The 14,069-nt window shown below is 29.0% G+C and overlaps 5 protein-coding genes across 5 annotated transcripts; 3 read left to right on the top strand and 2 right to left on the bottom strand.

Annotated features, from left to right (window-relative positions):
- The first annotated feature begins 1,446 nt into the window (after positions 1–1,446).
- LOC143186273 (DNA primase large subunit) lies at positions 1,447–3,457 on the top strand. The gene is made up of 7 exons (XM_076389845.1): positions 1,447–1,603; positions 1,674–2,011; positions 2,087–2,311; positions 2,391–2,528; positions 2,601–2,979; positions 3,054–3,209; positions 3,309–3,457. The coding sequence occupies exons 1-7, from the start codon at positions 1,447–1,449 to the stop codon at positions 3,320–3,322; spliced, it is 1,407 nt and encodes a 468-aa protein (XP_076245960.1). The 3' UTR covers positions 3,323–3,457.
- An 83-nt stretch (positions 3,458–3,540) lies between these two features.
- On the bottom strand, positions 3,541–4,929 carry Emc8-9 (ER membrane protein complex subunit 8/9). Its single transcript, XM_076388554.1, has 5 exons — positions 4,714–4,929; positions 4,232–4,308; positions 4,089–4,158; positions 3,933–4,027; positions 3,541–3,856 (listed from the first exon to the last, which is right to left on the bottom strand). The coding sequence occupies exons 1-5, from the start codon at positions 4,921–4,923 to the stop codon at positions 3,685–3,687; spliced, it is 624 nt and encodes a 207-aa protein (XP_076244669.1). The 5' UTR covers positions 4,924–4,929; the 3' UTR covers positions 3,541–3,684.
- Positions 4,930–5,160: 231 nt separating this feature from the next.
- LOC143185713 (uncharacterized) lies at positions 5,161–6,577 on the top strand. Its single transcript, XM_076388921.1, has 6 exons — positions 5,161–5,282; positions 5,542–5,675; positions 5,765–5,897; positions 5,970–6,093; positions 6,166–6,277; positions 6,457–6,577. Exons 2-6 carry the CDS (start codon positions 5,543–5,545, stop codon positions 6,474–6,476), a joined length of 522 nt encoding a protein of 173 aa, XP_076245036.1. The 5' UTR covers positions 5,161–5,282; position 5,542; the 3' UTR covers positions 6,477–6,577.
- A 1-nt stretch (position 6,578) lies between these two features.
- Twy (fas-binding factor 1 twitchy) lies at positions 6,579–10,680 on the bottom strand. The gene is made up of 15 exons (XM_076389844.1): positions 10,677–10,680; positions 10,562–10,570; positions 10,478–10,515; positions 10,258–10,429; positions 9,524–10,161; positions 8,918–9,427; positions 8,613–8,833; positions 8,379–8,541; positions 7,998–8,289; positions 7,691–7,923; positions 7,473–7,616; positions 7,229–7,393; positions 6,988–7,145; positions 6,786–6,918; positions 6,579–6,712 (listed from the first exon to the last, which is right to left on the bottom strand). The coding sequence occupies exons 1-15, from the start codon at positions 10,678–10,680 to the stop codon at positions 6,662–6,664; spliced, it is 2,931 nt and encodes a 976-aa protein (XP_076245959.1). The 3' UTR covers positions 6,579–6,661.
- A 106-nt stretch (positions 10,681–10,786) lies between these two features.
- Positions 10,787–13,373, top strand: Atg3 (Autophagy-related protein 3). The gene is made up of 6 exons (XM_076388457.1): positions 10,787–11,006; positions 11,738–11,926; positions 12,142–12,396; positions 12,472–12,621; positions 12,708–12,835; positions 12,914–13,373. Exons 1-6 carry the CDS (start codon positions 10,935–10,937, stop codon positions 13,074–13,076), a joined length of 957 nt encoding a protein of 318 aa, XP_076244572.1. The 5' UTR covers positions 10,787–10,934; the 3' UTR covers positions 13,077–13,373.
- Positions 13,374–14,069: the final 696 nt, after the last annotated feature.

Raw genomic sequence — 14,069 nt, 5'->3', positions numbered from 1 at the left:
CCATGAACTTATTCACAAGTAACAAGCAGAAATTCGAATGTAATCAACCGCGCCGACAATTCGTGTCTGTTCGTCTTGCTGATTTGTCTCTCACGCACTTATGTCGGGACAAACTAATTAATCCTCAACATGATTGCAAGTAAATCGAATTCAGCTGGTGTGCTGGAGTAGCGGGGTTGGGAACGCTGGGGAGCCGCGCTAAAGGAAAGGAAGGCTGATGGTTCAGCACGCTCGTCGAATTAAATATGCAAATTAAGTTGCACTTATGTCTTGGGCCGTGGAATCTGCGAGAGAATTTACCATTCGGTGTGCAAACACTGCTTTCGAGCATCTGTCTACCGACGCTTCGAAACCTCCATGGCTGTGTATGCAGCCTTTCTACTGTCTGTTCAATTAAATTTCGTCCGTGAGACGAACAGATTTCCTTTGTCGATCTAAACTTTCTGCTCCTGCTAATGAGTACACTGTGTTTCATAATTAACGTGCAGTGGTAGGCGAAAGAGCATTTCATACTAATACTGGTCTTATACACGCAACAATTTCATTTTAGGACTTTTATTTTCTTTTTTCAGGATTACTTCAAGATTAATAAATTATTATTTAGTTCAAAATGATCAGTATAGATCTGTGTAAACTGACTAAAATCAGTATAGACTGATTTTGAACACAAAATTAAATTAGCAGTCATTTGGTTTTTAATTCTATACGAAAAGAAGGGAGACGTTTTCTTTTGTTTTTTTTTTTCAGTCGAATAATGGAATGTTATATTCGATACATATGTAAATATCTATAGAAGCTGCTAAATATTTTTGTGACGATTTTTTGTCTTAATTTCCCTGCTTTAAAATTATAATGTCTTTAGTAATTATTCAGAGCTCTAGAAAGTGAACAAGTTAAACAATTTTTCATTTCTTTGTTCAAATCGAGCGGGCTGCTTTAGTTCATAGATGTCACTGGTGGCGATTACGTTTCGCGATCCATGAATGAAACGAATATTAAAGTTCGTTACTTTAATATTCTTTTGACAACAATGAACTAATATTTTTGTCTAATACCACAGTGTAATAAGTGTAGATATTCCAGAAGAAGTATTAAACAAATTTATAAACTTCTGGGCGGAATTGAAACTTCAAAATATGCTTATGAAACAAACTTAATTGAAAGTATGAAACTGAAGAAAAGAAGAAACAAAATTTTTGTGATACCAGAGCACAAATTGTTTAAACAATGTAGTCACACTTTATTGACTTAATCCAATTTTTGAAAAGTTCCTAATTTTTATTGATATTATTTTTACATGTTACTTAGGTAACTGTCTTCTAATTCAAAGTTTTTACTTTAATATTCTAGTGATAATTATTAAGTAATAAATAGATTCAATAAAGTTTTTGTTTTCATATTATATTTTTCATAAATCCACAATTTATTTCAGGTTTTTAAATAAATATGGCTAATTTACCAGTTAGGCAACAAGTTAAAATAGAGGTAGAGCAACAGGTTGCTAAGAATACACATTCCCACACTTTACAAATGTACAATGAAGTGCCATTTGGGTGTATCAAATTAGAAGAAATGCAACAGTGGTGCATTAACAGATTCAGAGGTAATATGAATCCCACTATAGTTTCATTAATGTTTCATTAGTCCTATTATTCTTCCATTTTATTTTACAGTTCTGAAATTGGTAGATAGAATCTCAATGAGAAGTTATAAAAAGTCATCTAAGCAATGTCTGGCTATTTTAAGTAAGAAATTAGAAAACAGTGGTCTCCATGACTTTGCAAAACTAATAAGTGAACATGATAATGAATTTCATGGAGAAATACAACAACAGTTAAAAAGAAATGACTGTATGTCGCATTTCATATTAAGGTCTGCATTTTCTTTTGAACATCAAAAAAGAGTGTGGTTTTTTAGACAAGAAGTAAAACTGTTTAAATGGAGAATTTCATCTTTGGATATAGAAAGTATTGAAGCATTTAATCATATCAATGGATTACAGTATGCTATTGTTAGTACATTAAATATTTAGTGAATACTAAAGGATGCAATATTTCGTTTTACTAACAAAATTTTCTTGTTTTAGGTCCCTGAAGAAGAAACACAGAAACTCCAAGAAGATTTAAAAATATCCTGTAACTTAGAAGATATTAATAATATAAAATTTTACAAAGTGCATTTCACTACTGTTAACTATTTAATTGCAAAACGACGAATATTTTTAAAAGATGGTATTGCTTATGTACCAAATACAAAAATATCTTCACTACTTCTTTATGAATTTAAAAAAATACTAAACAAAGGATTTGCGGTAAAGTATAGAATGATATATTACAATTAAATACACTTAAAAATTGTATACTCTCACTAAAAGTTACATATTGTTTTAGTATTCACGAGAAACTGCATCAAATGTTTATGATGATGAAAGGATAACTAATATTTTCAGTATGCTTTCAAAATTCTTTAATGCACAAAATTTCAGATATGATTCACATAGACAAGTGTTTATTAGTGAATTAGATGAGGTATATTAAATTTTTTATGTTGTTTAATAATTAATCGAAGTTATTACTGTTTAATATATATTTTGCATTCAGTTATCAAAAACGTCTTATCCATTGTGCATGAGAGTGCTCCACGAAGCATTAAAGACAAATCACCACCTTACGAATGGTGGTAGGGTGCAATATTGCTTATTTCTTAAAGGCATTGGCCTTAATGCGAATAACGCATTACAATTTTGGAAAGATGAATTTACCAAAAAGATTGATGAAATTACTTTTCAAAAGAAATATAGGTATGGTGTAAGGCACCTATATGGACAAGAAGGAAAACGGGCAAAATATGACCCCTTTTCCTGTTCTAAAATATTCAATTCCACTCTTGGTGTACGAGATAATCACGGTTGCCCATTCAAACACATGACACACGATGTACTTAGAAAAACGCTCTCTAAGTGCGGATTAGTACAATTAGGTAAACTAATAAAAACAAATTAGAAACAAAAAGCTTAGGAAAGTGTGTTTTTTAAAAGATCATGAATTTTTTAGATATAGAATCAGTGATGCAATCTTCAAAAGAAGGCTCTTATCTTGATGCATGTAGAAAGTATTATGAGATTAGCCACAATTGTATAACAGAAAAAATTTTTGAGCATCCCAATGATTACTTTAATCAAAGTCGTAAGATTATTGAAAGTACTTCAGGTATGTGTTATTAATATTCTGTGACAGAAGTACTTCTATATAAATGTATTAAAATCAGTAAAAGACAATCTTCTTTAATGGATCAATTAATTGTTTTAGATACTGAAGACTAAATGAAAAGCAAAAATGAAATGAATCTTTATGAAATGAAGTGAAAAAGAGTAACTGAGGGCGCATAAAATGTTGTATATGAAATTATTTATTATATTATTTTTTTTAAACGTAATTTTTAATTTTGTAATTTAGATATTGTTAAAAATAAATAAAATGTTATAATATTAATAGATTCTTGTGTCTTATATACTTAAGTTAACTTTAATGTAGTTAAGCGTATTGTGTTACACGAAATTAAACTTTTAAGATATATTTTATATTCATTCATGTATACTTAATTGTTTATTTACATTACTTGTACCTAAATGCATTTAAAAATGTTACAATTTATTCATATAAAATTAATTCTATTTAAATACCGCTATTTATATTTTTCCACAGCCTCACTTATAATTTTATTAAGTCTACGATTTTGCCAATCAAGGGAAATATCATCAAGATGATTGTCAAAGTCAACAAGATTTCTATACTGCTCTGTTTTTAACAAAAAATATAGTGCATCTGTATCTGTTACAGCCTTCTCATAAAATATGCTGCAATAATAGAAAAAAAATATTTTATCCAAATGTAAATAGCAAACATTAAAAAATATAATGGAAATTTCATTACTCGACTATGTCTTGTGCCTTCCACTTGCCATCTACAAACTGTGAGACCCTTAATGGATTTGAATTCATTTCAAGTGTTATTTCTTTGTTATCTATCTGATAAAAGGAAAAAATTAATAGTAAAATCTTTTGGTACATTTAGTTCAATAATACTTACCACAACAAGTAAAGCGTTGCTATAGTTTTCTGCTATTTTATCTGCTATTCTATGAGCAGGTTTATCTGTACTATAGAAAAAAAGAAAACTTATTAAATAATTTACAAATTTAATGAAACAATATATTTAAGCTGATAAATTACCTTAAATCATTTAAAGTCTCATTTGCAAGATAATAACCAGCAAGTACTAGACCTTTGCTTGCGGCAAACTGATCAACCTGCAAGTAGTTTTACTTATATTAGTACAGCTATTATTTAAACAAACACATGAGTTTTTTATCATCTATATTTATATAATAAACATTCTATTTGTCATTTAGTTCTCAAATTTATAATGATTCATTCAATTACATATTCAAACTAATTAAAAATATGTTCAGTAATATTTAAAAAAAATATGAGTTCCCGATTTTTGTGTTTGTAAGAAATTCTAAAGAATAATTAACAATTCAGAATTGTCATGTAAACAAAATAACCTAATAACTGTTATCATTCGAAAACGTAATTTATAAGACTATTAATCCCACGAACAAATAGTAGTTGTTTGTGCTTATCAAAAGCATTACTAATAAAAAATTGATACGCGCAGGAAGTAGGTTTCGTTTAAATATTTAAATATGTACCATGGTCAAAGCGATTTCCGCCATGGGCGAGACGTGCAGGCAAATGTGAAATAGTGGAATCACATCTTCGATACGTAATTCTACAGATTTACCATCACCTTTGTTCTTCTGTTTAGCCAACAACAAACCATTTATTGCACAATGAGGGTACTTGACTGCATGTAATATAATCTTACAATACGCTCGACTAGAGAACGAGATTTCTGCCATTTTGACGTAGATACATTTACACTCTAGCAGACGTATATTACTATCGACAATCGATAGTTTCTTCGATATACAGGTGTGCTCGTTATCACGAAAATTTTACTAGACTTCAAATGTTGGCGAACATGTTTAAATAAAGTGACTGTTTGAATTGAAATAAGCTCTGTAAGCCATTTAAGAAAAGAGGGAAAACAGTGAAATTATTGTAAAATAGTTTAGTGTAAAACAGAAATGTTTAACTTTGGAATTTGTGTAAATATATAAACGAGTTATCCTTGAAAGCACACAAGGTATTATTATGTAGTAGTGAAGCAGAATTGCATAGTCCATAAGAGAATAACATAAATAAGAAGAATTAAAATGCAAGTATTAGATTACGAATATTCATGCACATTCATATCTTTATAAATATATCTAACGAAATAGAGTCTAAGTAAAGATTGGTTTCATTTTTCAAATACTATAACATATATTTCATTTTCAATGTTTTCTGAGTGTTTTTTATTCAGGGTTATGCTTATTGTCTATGATTAAAACTTGATTTAGTGATATTATTTAAGTTTGAGTCTCAAGTTAAACTAGTATTGTATTTTTATTCCTGTATATTGTAATGTTTTACAGAATGGAAGATATAGAAAAAATTGCTGAGCTTTTGAAAAAAAGAAGGGAAATCCGTAATGCACAATTCAAAGAAATGGAAAGAAAGCAGACTACAGAATATGATCAACTGTTGCAAATACTGCAAAGTATAAAAGGTCCTTACTTTTTTATGTAATAAAATTATTTTGAGTAATTTCAGAAAAAACATGATAAGTTCAAGTCTAATCATATATGTCTCTTCTAGAGGAAAGAAAAGAATGTATAGAAACTGTAAATAAAAATATGCAGTCTCTTATAATGCATGAATACTCTATACATAAACTGATCCATAATCCTGAACAAATTCTTGGGCTACCAATCTCTCATGATTACCATAAGTATGAGAAATTTTTTAGATTATTTTTTCTATTATAAAAGATTTCTAAGGATTTTCAAGGTTCTTTTTTCAGGCAAGCAATTACATTTTTGTCTGACGGATCTGACTTCATAAATAAATCACAGAATGTATTTAGAAATTTAAATAGTGACAATAGAGAAAGTAATATTGATTCCACGAATCTGCTTAGTGGCATAGTAAGATTATTTTATAATTATTTAAATAATAAACAATATCCTGTTATTAATATTTTGTTTATTCTTTTTTAGGTAAATTGTACAAGTAATATAGAAAGTGAAGTATATGCAATAGAATCACAAATTGCTACAGTAAAGGCACTGCAAAGGAACACAGATGTAGGAATAATGCTTAATTGTAATGGTAAATATAATTTTAATGTAATGACTAGATAATAGCTTCAAAACTAATTAAGTATTTGTTTATAAACAATTTACAATGTATATAGTCCAAAATTACTGTATAAGTTCTGAATCATTTAAAAGTGTTTGTATGCTTTCTGATATATTAATTATATATAAAAATTTATCGTTTAATTATAGATGAGGACCTGGAAATTTGAAGGATGTCTTACATTTACGACAATGATGTCTGTATTGACAATTTTATACACTACTCATCTTGAAAATATTAATCAGAACTTTGAAATATTTAATACTGAAACGGAGTTTCATTTAGAAGTTATAAAACTATTTACTGTAATGTACAATATTAATTATCATGAATTTATTTCTGTTAAATGATATACTAATTATCGAGATTCAGTTTTAGCATAATTAGGTTTGGATCTATAATATTCTGTAATAAAAAATATTTTAAATAAGTCATTTTTATATAAATAAATTACTTTTAGTAAATACTGTTCTATTACCATTAATTCTGAAGTGGTTTGCGATGACGAATGCATAATAGAAAAGGGTAATGTTTGACTGTGAAAATTATGTGGAATATTTATGTCTCTTTCTGGTTTCTCAGTTTCACACATGAGTGAGATTGTTCTTCCCCTTTGAAATACCAATATTTAATAAAAAATAATTATAAAAAGAGTATACATATAATATACATATACTTACTTTGTAATATTATATTGTTCATTAACCACTTTCTTCTCTCTCGCTATTAATGCTTTAAACTGCGTTTGTAGTAGGCCCAATTTTTCTTTATGTTGATTTTCTAAATGCTTTGCATCTTTTAAAGCTTTTATTCCTTCTTCCTTTTTTATTAAAGCTGACTGTGTAATTCCAAAACAATACTAGTTATTACAAATATAATCAAATAGATACATCATTATGAGAATAAATAATAAATATACACCTGTGTAAGATTTTCAAGTTCTTTTGCTCGTAAAATAAGCAGATTTTCTTTATCTTGTAAAATCTGCTTTTGAAGATCAAGTTCATTAATTTTTGCTTGCCATCTTAGTTTTTCTCTATTGGCACAAGTAGTTGCTTCTTGGGCAGTTTTAATAGCTGTTTCCAACTACAATAATAATTGATATCTTGAATTTTTATAATTACTAAATTGATAATATTACTACTAAGCATTATTATTATTATACCTCTACTTTAGTAATATCATCACTATTAAGTTTAAGCCTATTTAAAACTTCAAGTTGTGCTTTTTCTGCTGTTACAGCTTCTCTTTCTTCTGCAAGTAATTTTAGCTGCCTTTTTTGCTCTTGCAACCAAGATTCCTTCAAGGTCTGGTACATAAAAATATAAATAAATTCTTAAATACGAAATACATATTTTTTTAAAAACGTAAAACAAAAAGTACCTGCAAATAATCTCGTTCCCACTTTACTTTTTCTTCAAATAGTTCTCTTTCTCGTAAGAGTTGCGCTGTTTTTTTCTCAAACACTTCTTGCATTTGATTATTTTGTGCATTTTGTTTCTGAAGTTCAGTTAAGAGTTGCGTAAAACGAACGTCAAATTTCTCTGATGTTTCCATAAATTTATTACGATGTTCTTCCAAAGTTCTATTTTGATTTTTTAATTCGAGTTTCTGGGCTGTAAATATTTATTCATTTAAACATGGTGTATAATGTTCACACCTGTTCAATTTTAGTAAAAATGAGGGATACCTTGTATATCCTCTTCGTGTACTTTGAAGTAATTTTCTTGCAGTTGTGTTATTTCATTACTTTTAAGTTCTACCACTTCCTCCTTCTCTTTTATAGTTTCAATTATAAAACTAGCTTTCTGCAATATATCATCTATATCAGCCTTCCGACTAGTTACAGTTTCTAATAGCTGGTCTTCCACCTGCTTTGTTCTAGATATACTTTCCACAATATTGGAATATTCCTTTTCTAAAAGTTTTATATTTTGAGCATGTAATTCATTAAGTTCTTTTATTCGTTGAGCATGTTCAGTCTGATTATAAAATTTGAAATAATATATAAACAGTTAATGCGCTAAAGACAATTTTATACATTATGAAATACATTATAAAAATGATTAACCTTTAAGTCATGAATTTCTTCCTTATACGTATTCTCCATTTGTGCCTTTTCATTCTTTAATTTTTCAAATTTTGTTGTGTAATCTGCTTCTAATAGTTCTACTTCTTGGTTTGCTCGTTCCTCTAATTTTATCATAGCTTCTTTCAAAAATGAAATTTGTCTCCTGAAAAATGAATTGTACCATAAATTCTCTAATAAAAGTATTGTCTATTTTACATATTTTAATAAACGTACTCGTAAAACTCTGTTTGAAGTGTTACTTCACTTTCATGTCTTTCATTTATGGTGGACAATGTATTCTCTAATTTAAATTTTTCTGCCTGCAATATTTTTATTGTATTTTCCATTTCTTCTTTTTCAGTAAACGAATTCGTTCCTTTTTCATTTTCATCTGACTTACAGCTTGTATAAACTGATGTAATACTTGATACCGAAACAGGCTGAGCCATCAATGTCTTAAAGATGAAATAATACATTTTAATTTCATTTAATTGCTTCTCTGTTTAACTTGCTAGAATTTTATGATCAAAGGCTCTTACTTGTATATATTGATTAATGCGTTCTTGTTGTAATTTTATCTGCTTCTCCAATAAAACTTGTTTTTCAAGTTGTAATTTTAAAAGAGCATTAAATTGTTTCTCCTGATCCTGAAGCAAGGAGTGTTGACTGTTTGATACTTTACTTAATTGTTCATTTTGCTGAGAAAGCACTGCTGCTGTTCTTAGCTCGTGTTCTTGTTGTTGCATAGTCATAATTGCAGCTTGTTGATTAAACTGTGTACCAAGTAACAATGACAAATGTTCTGGAACTTGCAAAGCTTCTGAGTTAATTTCACCTGCCACTTTGGATCCAGTTGAACTTTTGACTTCTTCTGTAGATATTCTCTCAACTTTATTAGATGATTTATCTTTTGATGTTTCTTCTTCTTTTACTTCTTTCATTTTCTTATCTTCCACATTCTCTTTGTTGCTCAACCATTCTGGTAAATTTTCTTCTGACTTAGAATTTTGTATATTGGAGTTTTTAGATAGCATATTCTCGTTTGTCACCTAAAAAATTGAAGAAATATATTAAAGGGCACAGATACCAAATACATTCATATAATATTATTATAAATATAAACTGATATACCAATTGGTAATTACCAATTCCAAATTTTGATCAGACAACAGATCAGAAGAAAGCAAGCCAAGAGGATCATTTATGATTTTTGTGTTCCTTCTACCTCTCCGAGGCTCTCTCATGGGCAGTTTAGCTGATTGGTCAATAGATTGAGCTTTTGGTTTTTGTAAACTACTCAAAAAGTCTTCTGATTCCATGTTTATATTATTTTTTTGTTTACCAGAGTCCATAGTAATAATAGAACGAGGTTTATTCTCAAATAAACTCTCTCTTAGTGATAATCTTCTTGGTTTGTCATCTGTTGTATCTGCTTTATCAATTAAACTTGTTAAAATATCCTCTTCATTTCTGGACACATTTTTCTGTCTTTGTACATCTTTATCTTTAGATAATTCATTTTGTAGTAAATTAGAATTACTTTTAGAAGCCAAAGGACCACTTGGTTTCTGTGAAAATAATTGATTAACATCTCTTTGCTCAAAATTAAACCTTGATTCCAACTCATTATTTGATTTGATACTTGTTGCAGATGGTGTTTTAGTCTTAAATAAGTCTTCCATCAGGCTAGTTTTACTACTATTTGTGAATAAACTTTTCTTTTCTTTTGAAGAAGTATCTTCATTAAACAGCAAGTCAGTTAACGAAGTATCTTCAGCAGAATCTATAAAAAAAATATTTTTAATTGTTCAAAAAGAAAAAACCAATACATATTACTTAATTAATCAATTCTTTCATTTCCAATATTAAATCAAATCACCTTTGAAGATGACTCTTTTTTTCACATCCCCATCAAATGCATTAGAATCTTTGAATATGTTTGTAGAGGACTTTGATTTTTTAAATGAATCACTAAATAACTCCATATCCAAACTGTCCAAATCTTCTAATGCCTGTGTAATTTCTTCATAATTTGTATTTGAAATAGCCATCTATAAAATAGAGTACAGTAAAAATAAATGAAATAAACAGAAACTTGCATTAAACAAGCAACAACATTTTACAATTTCAACATTCCCTTATTAAGATTACAAATTTTCTCGTTTAATGACTGAGTGAAAAACGTTTAATACCTTCCAAAAAAATATAGATTATTTAACTTGTTTTCGATTTATTCGTTATATCTAAAGTTAGAAGAAATATGAACATCAGCGATTACCGCTAAATAGTTTTTCGCACGCATGCTCGTTCTCCAGGTGACTCAAAAACTGTTAGTGGGGGGAAAAACAAACGCTGGTAGGGGAAGTTGAAGTTGATGGAAAGGGAAGCATTTTGGTACCGCATATATGACTCCCATGTTACAGTTGGGTTACAGTACAAATCGATAACACGGTTGGGAACTGTTGATATTGTACGAATGTTTTCGCTCGACGAACATCACCTTTAATTTCTTTAATACTCCACGAAATTTGTGTCCCTCGATCGGACGGATCTGCGATGCAGAGTGTCATTAATTCCGTAAAAGGCACTGCACTTGGTGTCGCCGAGTACTTAACCCCTGTGCTAAAGGTATGCTCTACGTAAATACGGTATCTCGAGAAAGGGATATCTCTAAAAAGTAATAAATAAGATATGTTATAAATAATGCATAATTATGTATAATAAATATAACAATCTCTGCTTATTGTTCAATCGTACATTTATGTTAGCACCATTGTATATTTCTGACATTGATCAGCTTTCATATTTTTAAGATGTTTTCTGAAGAGATTTCATCGTGATATCTTAGATAATCTTGTTCTTTTTTATTGTCATAATAACAATATTTATATTTCACATGCGTATGTGTAAGATTGTTGTTTCTAATGTGTAAATAAATTGATGTACAAATGTCTTTCTGTAATGTTGTTAAGTGGTATGTTGTATTTGATGAATCACATATTTTTTATGTAACAAAACAGGTTCACAATAAGAATAAAATGGATTTTTAAAAATAACTTTCTTTGTTGTATATAGGCCTTTGTTTTTGTAGTATTTTCAGGGAAACATGTAACTTGTATTTTTTTTTACATATGTTTCTGGTCTGTTATAAAAATTTAATATTGAATATTCATTGTAAATTTTTTCTTGTTTGTTATGTTACTAATATTTCTATATTTTGTGTTTTATTATTTAATAACACTTATAAAATATCTTTGAGCATTTGTTTATTGCTTAAATTAACCAAATTTATGAACAAAACGTTTTTGATTGAAAGAAATATTTGTATTATATCTCACCTGTAACTTATACCATTAAAGGAAAGTAAATTTCGAGAAACTGGAGTATTAACACCGGAGGAGTTTGTGGCAGCAGGTGATCATTTGGTACATCATTGTCCAACATGGCAATGGGCTACTGGTGATGAAGATAGGGTGAAATCATATCTTCCCAAGAACAAACAGTTTTTATTGACCCGTAATGTTCCCTGTACCCGTAGATGTAAACAGGTACTTCCTAATAAATTTCTGAATTATCTACTATAAGCTTTGAACATATGAATTAATAAATTTCAAGGGACTATAAATTCAAAATATTGTTTAAGAGCAAAAAATTAAAATAAAAAATATCTAAATCTTTATTACTTAAAAAATTTAAGAAATTTCATACTTGATAATAACAGTCAACAATAACACTTTAAATAATTTCTTTCATTGAATTTTAGATTGAATACAGTAAAGAACAAGAATGCATTATAGAAGCAGATGACCCAGAAGGTGGTTGGGTAGATACACATCATTATGACACTGGCCTTGGAGGAGTTGAGGAAAGAGTAACAGAAATGACATTGGAAGAAACACAACCCTCTCAGTCAATTGATACAGGAGAAAATAATGAAGATGATGATGATGATGATGATGGAGATGCTGCAGATATGGAAGCTTTTGAAGTTAGTGGAATGTTAGATGAACAAGACAAGGTATACTCAAGTTTTTCATTTAATTATTATACTACACTTTTAAAAGCCTTACCTAATTACATGTAATTTAAAAAGTATGCAGCAGAAAGTACAAAAAAGCCCACCAAGGAGAAATGGGAAGCATTTTCTGAAGGAGAGATCATTCACACACGTACATATGATTTATATATTACATATGATAAATATTACCAAACACCGCGATTATGGCTGTCAGGATATGATGAGGTTCGTCTTTATAATCAACTATTTCGACTATATTAATAATATACCATGTAAAAAATTTTAATTTGATGTAATGTTTTTTATAAAAGAACCGTAAGCCTTTAACAGTAGAAGAAATGTATGAAGATGTTAGTCAGGATCATGCAAAGAAGACTGTCACAATGGAAATTCATCCTCATATACCTGGACCACCAATGGCATCTGTTCATCCTTGCAGGTAATTACAATTAAATTATGCCTCTAATTAAATATTGTTGATATAACTACTATAACTTTTATTTAAATGAATTTGCAGGCATGCAGAAGTAATGAAGAAAATCATTGAAACTGTAATGGAAGGAGGTCGTGAGCTCGGCGTGCATATGTATTTAATAATATTCCTCAAATTCGTGCAATCTGTAATTCCCACAGTCGAGTACGATTACACGCAAAACTTTATGTTGAATGCCTCTGGTTAAGAGCTTTATGAATTTTCTATTGTACCTCAAGAATGATCGTGATTTTAGTTTATAAGCGTATAATAAGTAATGAAGTTAAGAGGACTATGAGCTGTACGAATAAACACGTTTAAGTTGAACAAACTCTGACGCCTGTATCTTTGCACGATGCTTGGATATAAAACTGAATTTGGCCAATTCTATTTTTATATGTGATCCCTTAAGATTATTTGTAATTTGTTATTTTGTTACTTTATTGCCTTTTATGTAAATGGCAGTGAAACGATACTTCTTGAATAAACAATGAATTGAGCATGATATTGTATATCTTTACTAAAAAAGGAATGACAAGAGTAATATGTACCTTATGGACAACTAGTGTCTTCTTACAGACTCTACACTAGGAAACCACTACTAAAAATTATATAATAATGATTAAGTGAAAGTTTTGCTCTTTGTTTATATCAAAAATTAAGTTTAGATTAAGTTATCTACTGAGCCTTGCTTTTTCAAAAGAAAAGGTCAATTTAAGGAAAATGTTTTAATATTTTAACACCAGAGTTCGTTACCTTTCCTTGATTTTACAAAGGCGGCAGTTTCAAATTACAAATGGTTCTATAAACAAATAAAAAAAACCTTAGGATTAATGAATAAGTATCTACATATATTTTTAAATACTTACTAATACTGGTTCCAAGAGTTTTTATGTTTTGCATAAGAAAAAAATGGGAACATCTAAATAGGTATTTGTTTATGTTGCTTATCGTGGTCAACCACAGACAAAGTTATAATATAGATATGACACCTTGTAGATTTTCGTGTCTTACCTACTGAGATACCGACTCTGCAAAAAATCTCTGCTTTTTATTACTGACGTTGATAAAATTCATAAACGAAGAAATATTAAAATGAAAATGTTATTTTAACAGTAATTCCTATCATTTTATAGTACTACACTTTTATAGAAGAGTAACTTTCACAGAAATGAGATTTACGAGTCCCAAAACCAAGAGA

Source organism: Calliopsis andreniformis, chromosome 12 (genome assembly GCF_051401765.1).
Source record: "Calliopsis andreniformis isolate RMS-2024a chromosome 12, iyCalAndr_principal, whole genome shotgun sequence".
Lineage (NCBI taxonomy): Eukaryota > Metazoa > Arthropoda > Insecta > Hymenoptera > Andrenidae > Calliopsis > Calliopsis andreniformis.
Note: the sequence above shows the minus strand (reverse complement) of the source record. Positions and strands in the feature narration are given on the sequence as shown.

What these genes read in the sequence shown, in the direction of transcription:
- Twy (XM_076389844.1), bottom strand. An exon ending in GGGAACGAGATTATTTGCAG is followed by an intron (nt 7,617 to 7,690) that starts GTACTTTTTGTT and finishes TTTATGTACCAG; the next exon opens with ACCTTGAAGGAATCTTGGTT. An exon ending in GAACAATATAATATTACAAA is followed by an intron (nt 6,919 to 6,987) that starts GTAAGTATATGT and finishes GGTATTTCAAAG; the next exon opens with GGGAAGAACAATCTCACTCA.
- Atg3 (XM_076388457.1), top strand. Translation starts at nt 10,935, where the DNA reads ATGCAGAGTGTCATTAATTCCGTAAAAGGCACTGCACTTGGTGTCGCC. An exon ending in GTACCCGTAGATGTAAACAG is followed by an intron (nt 11,927 to 12,141) that starts GTACTTCCTAAT and finishes ATTGAATTTTAG; the next exon opens with ATTGAATACAGTAAAGAACA. An exon ending in GGCTGTCAGGATATGATGAG is followed by an intron (nt 12,622 to 12,707) that starts GTTCGTCTTTAT and finishes TTTTTATAAAAG; the next exon opens with AACCGTAAGCCTTTAACAGT.
- Emc8-9 (XM_076388554.1), bottom strand. Translation starts at nt 4,923, where the DNA reads ATGGCAGAAATCTCGTTCTCTAGTCGAGCGTATTGTAAGATTATATTA. An exon ending in GAGACTTTAAATGATTTAAG is followed by an intron (nt 4,159 to 4,231) that starts GTAATTTATCAG and finishes TTTTTTCTATAG; the next exon opens with TACAGATAAACCTGCTCATA. An exon ending in GCAACGCTTTACTTGTTGTG is followed by an intron (nt 4,028 to 4,088) that starts GTAAGTATTATT and finishes TCCTTTTATCAG; the next exon opens with ATAGATAACAAAGAAATAAC.
- LOC143185713 (XM_076388921.1), top strand. Translation starts at nt 5,543, where the DNA reads ATGGAAGATATAGAAAAAATTGCTGAGCTTTTGAAAAAAAGAAGGGAA. An exon ending in CGAATCTGCTTAGTGGCATA is followed by an intron (nt 6,094 to 6,165) that starts GTAAGATTATTT and finishes ATTCTTTTTTAG; the next exon opens with GTAAATTGTACAAGTAATAT. An exon ending in AATAATGCTTAATTGTAATG is followed by an intron (nt 6,278 to 6,456) that starts GTAAATATAATT and finishes GTTTAATTATAG; the next exon opens with ATGAGGACCTGGAAATTTGA.
- LOC143186273 (XM_076389845.1), top strand. Translation starts at nt 1,447, where the DNA reads ATGGCTAATTTACCAGTTAGGCAACAAGTTAAAATAGAGGTAGAGCAA. An exon ending in TACTAAACAAAGGATTTGCG is followed by an intron (nt 2,312 to 2,390) that starts GTAAAGTATAGA and finishes ATATTGTTTTAG; the next exon opens with TATTCACGAGAAACTGCATC. An exon ending in TTATTAGTGAATTAGATGAG is followed by an intron (nt 2,529 to 2,600) that starts GTATATTAAATT and finishes TTTTGCATTCAG; the next exon opens with TTATCAAAAACGTCTTATCC.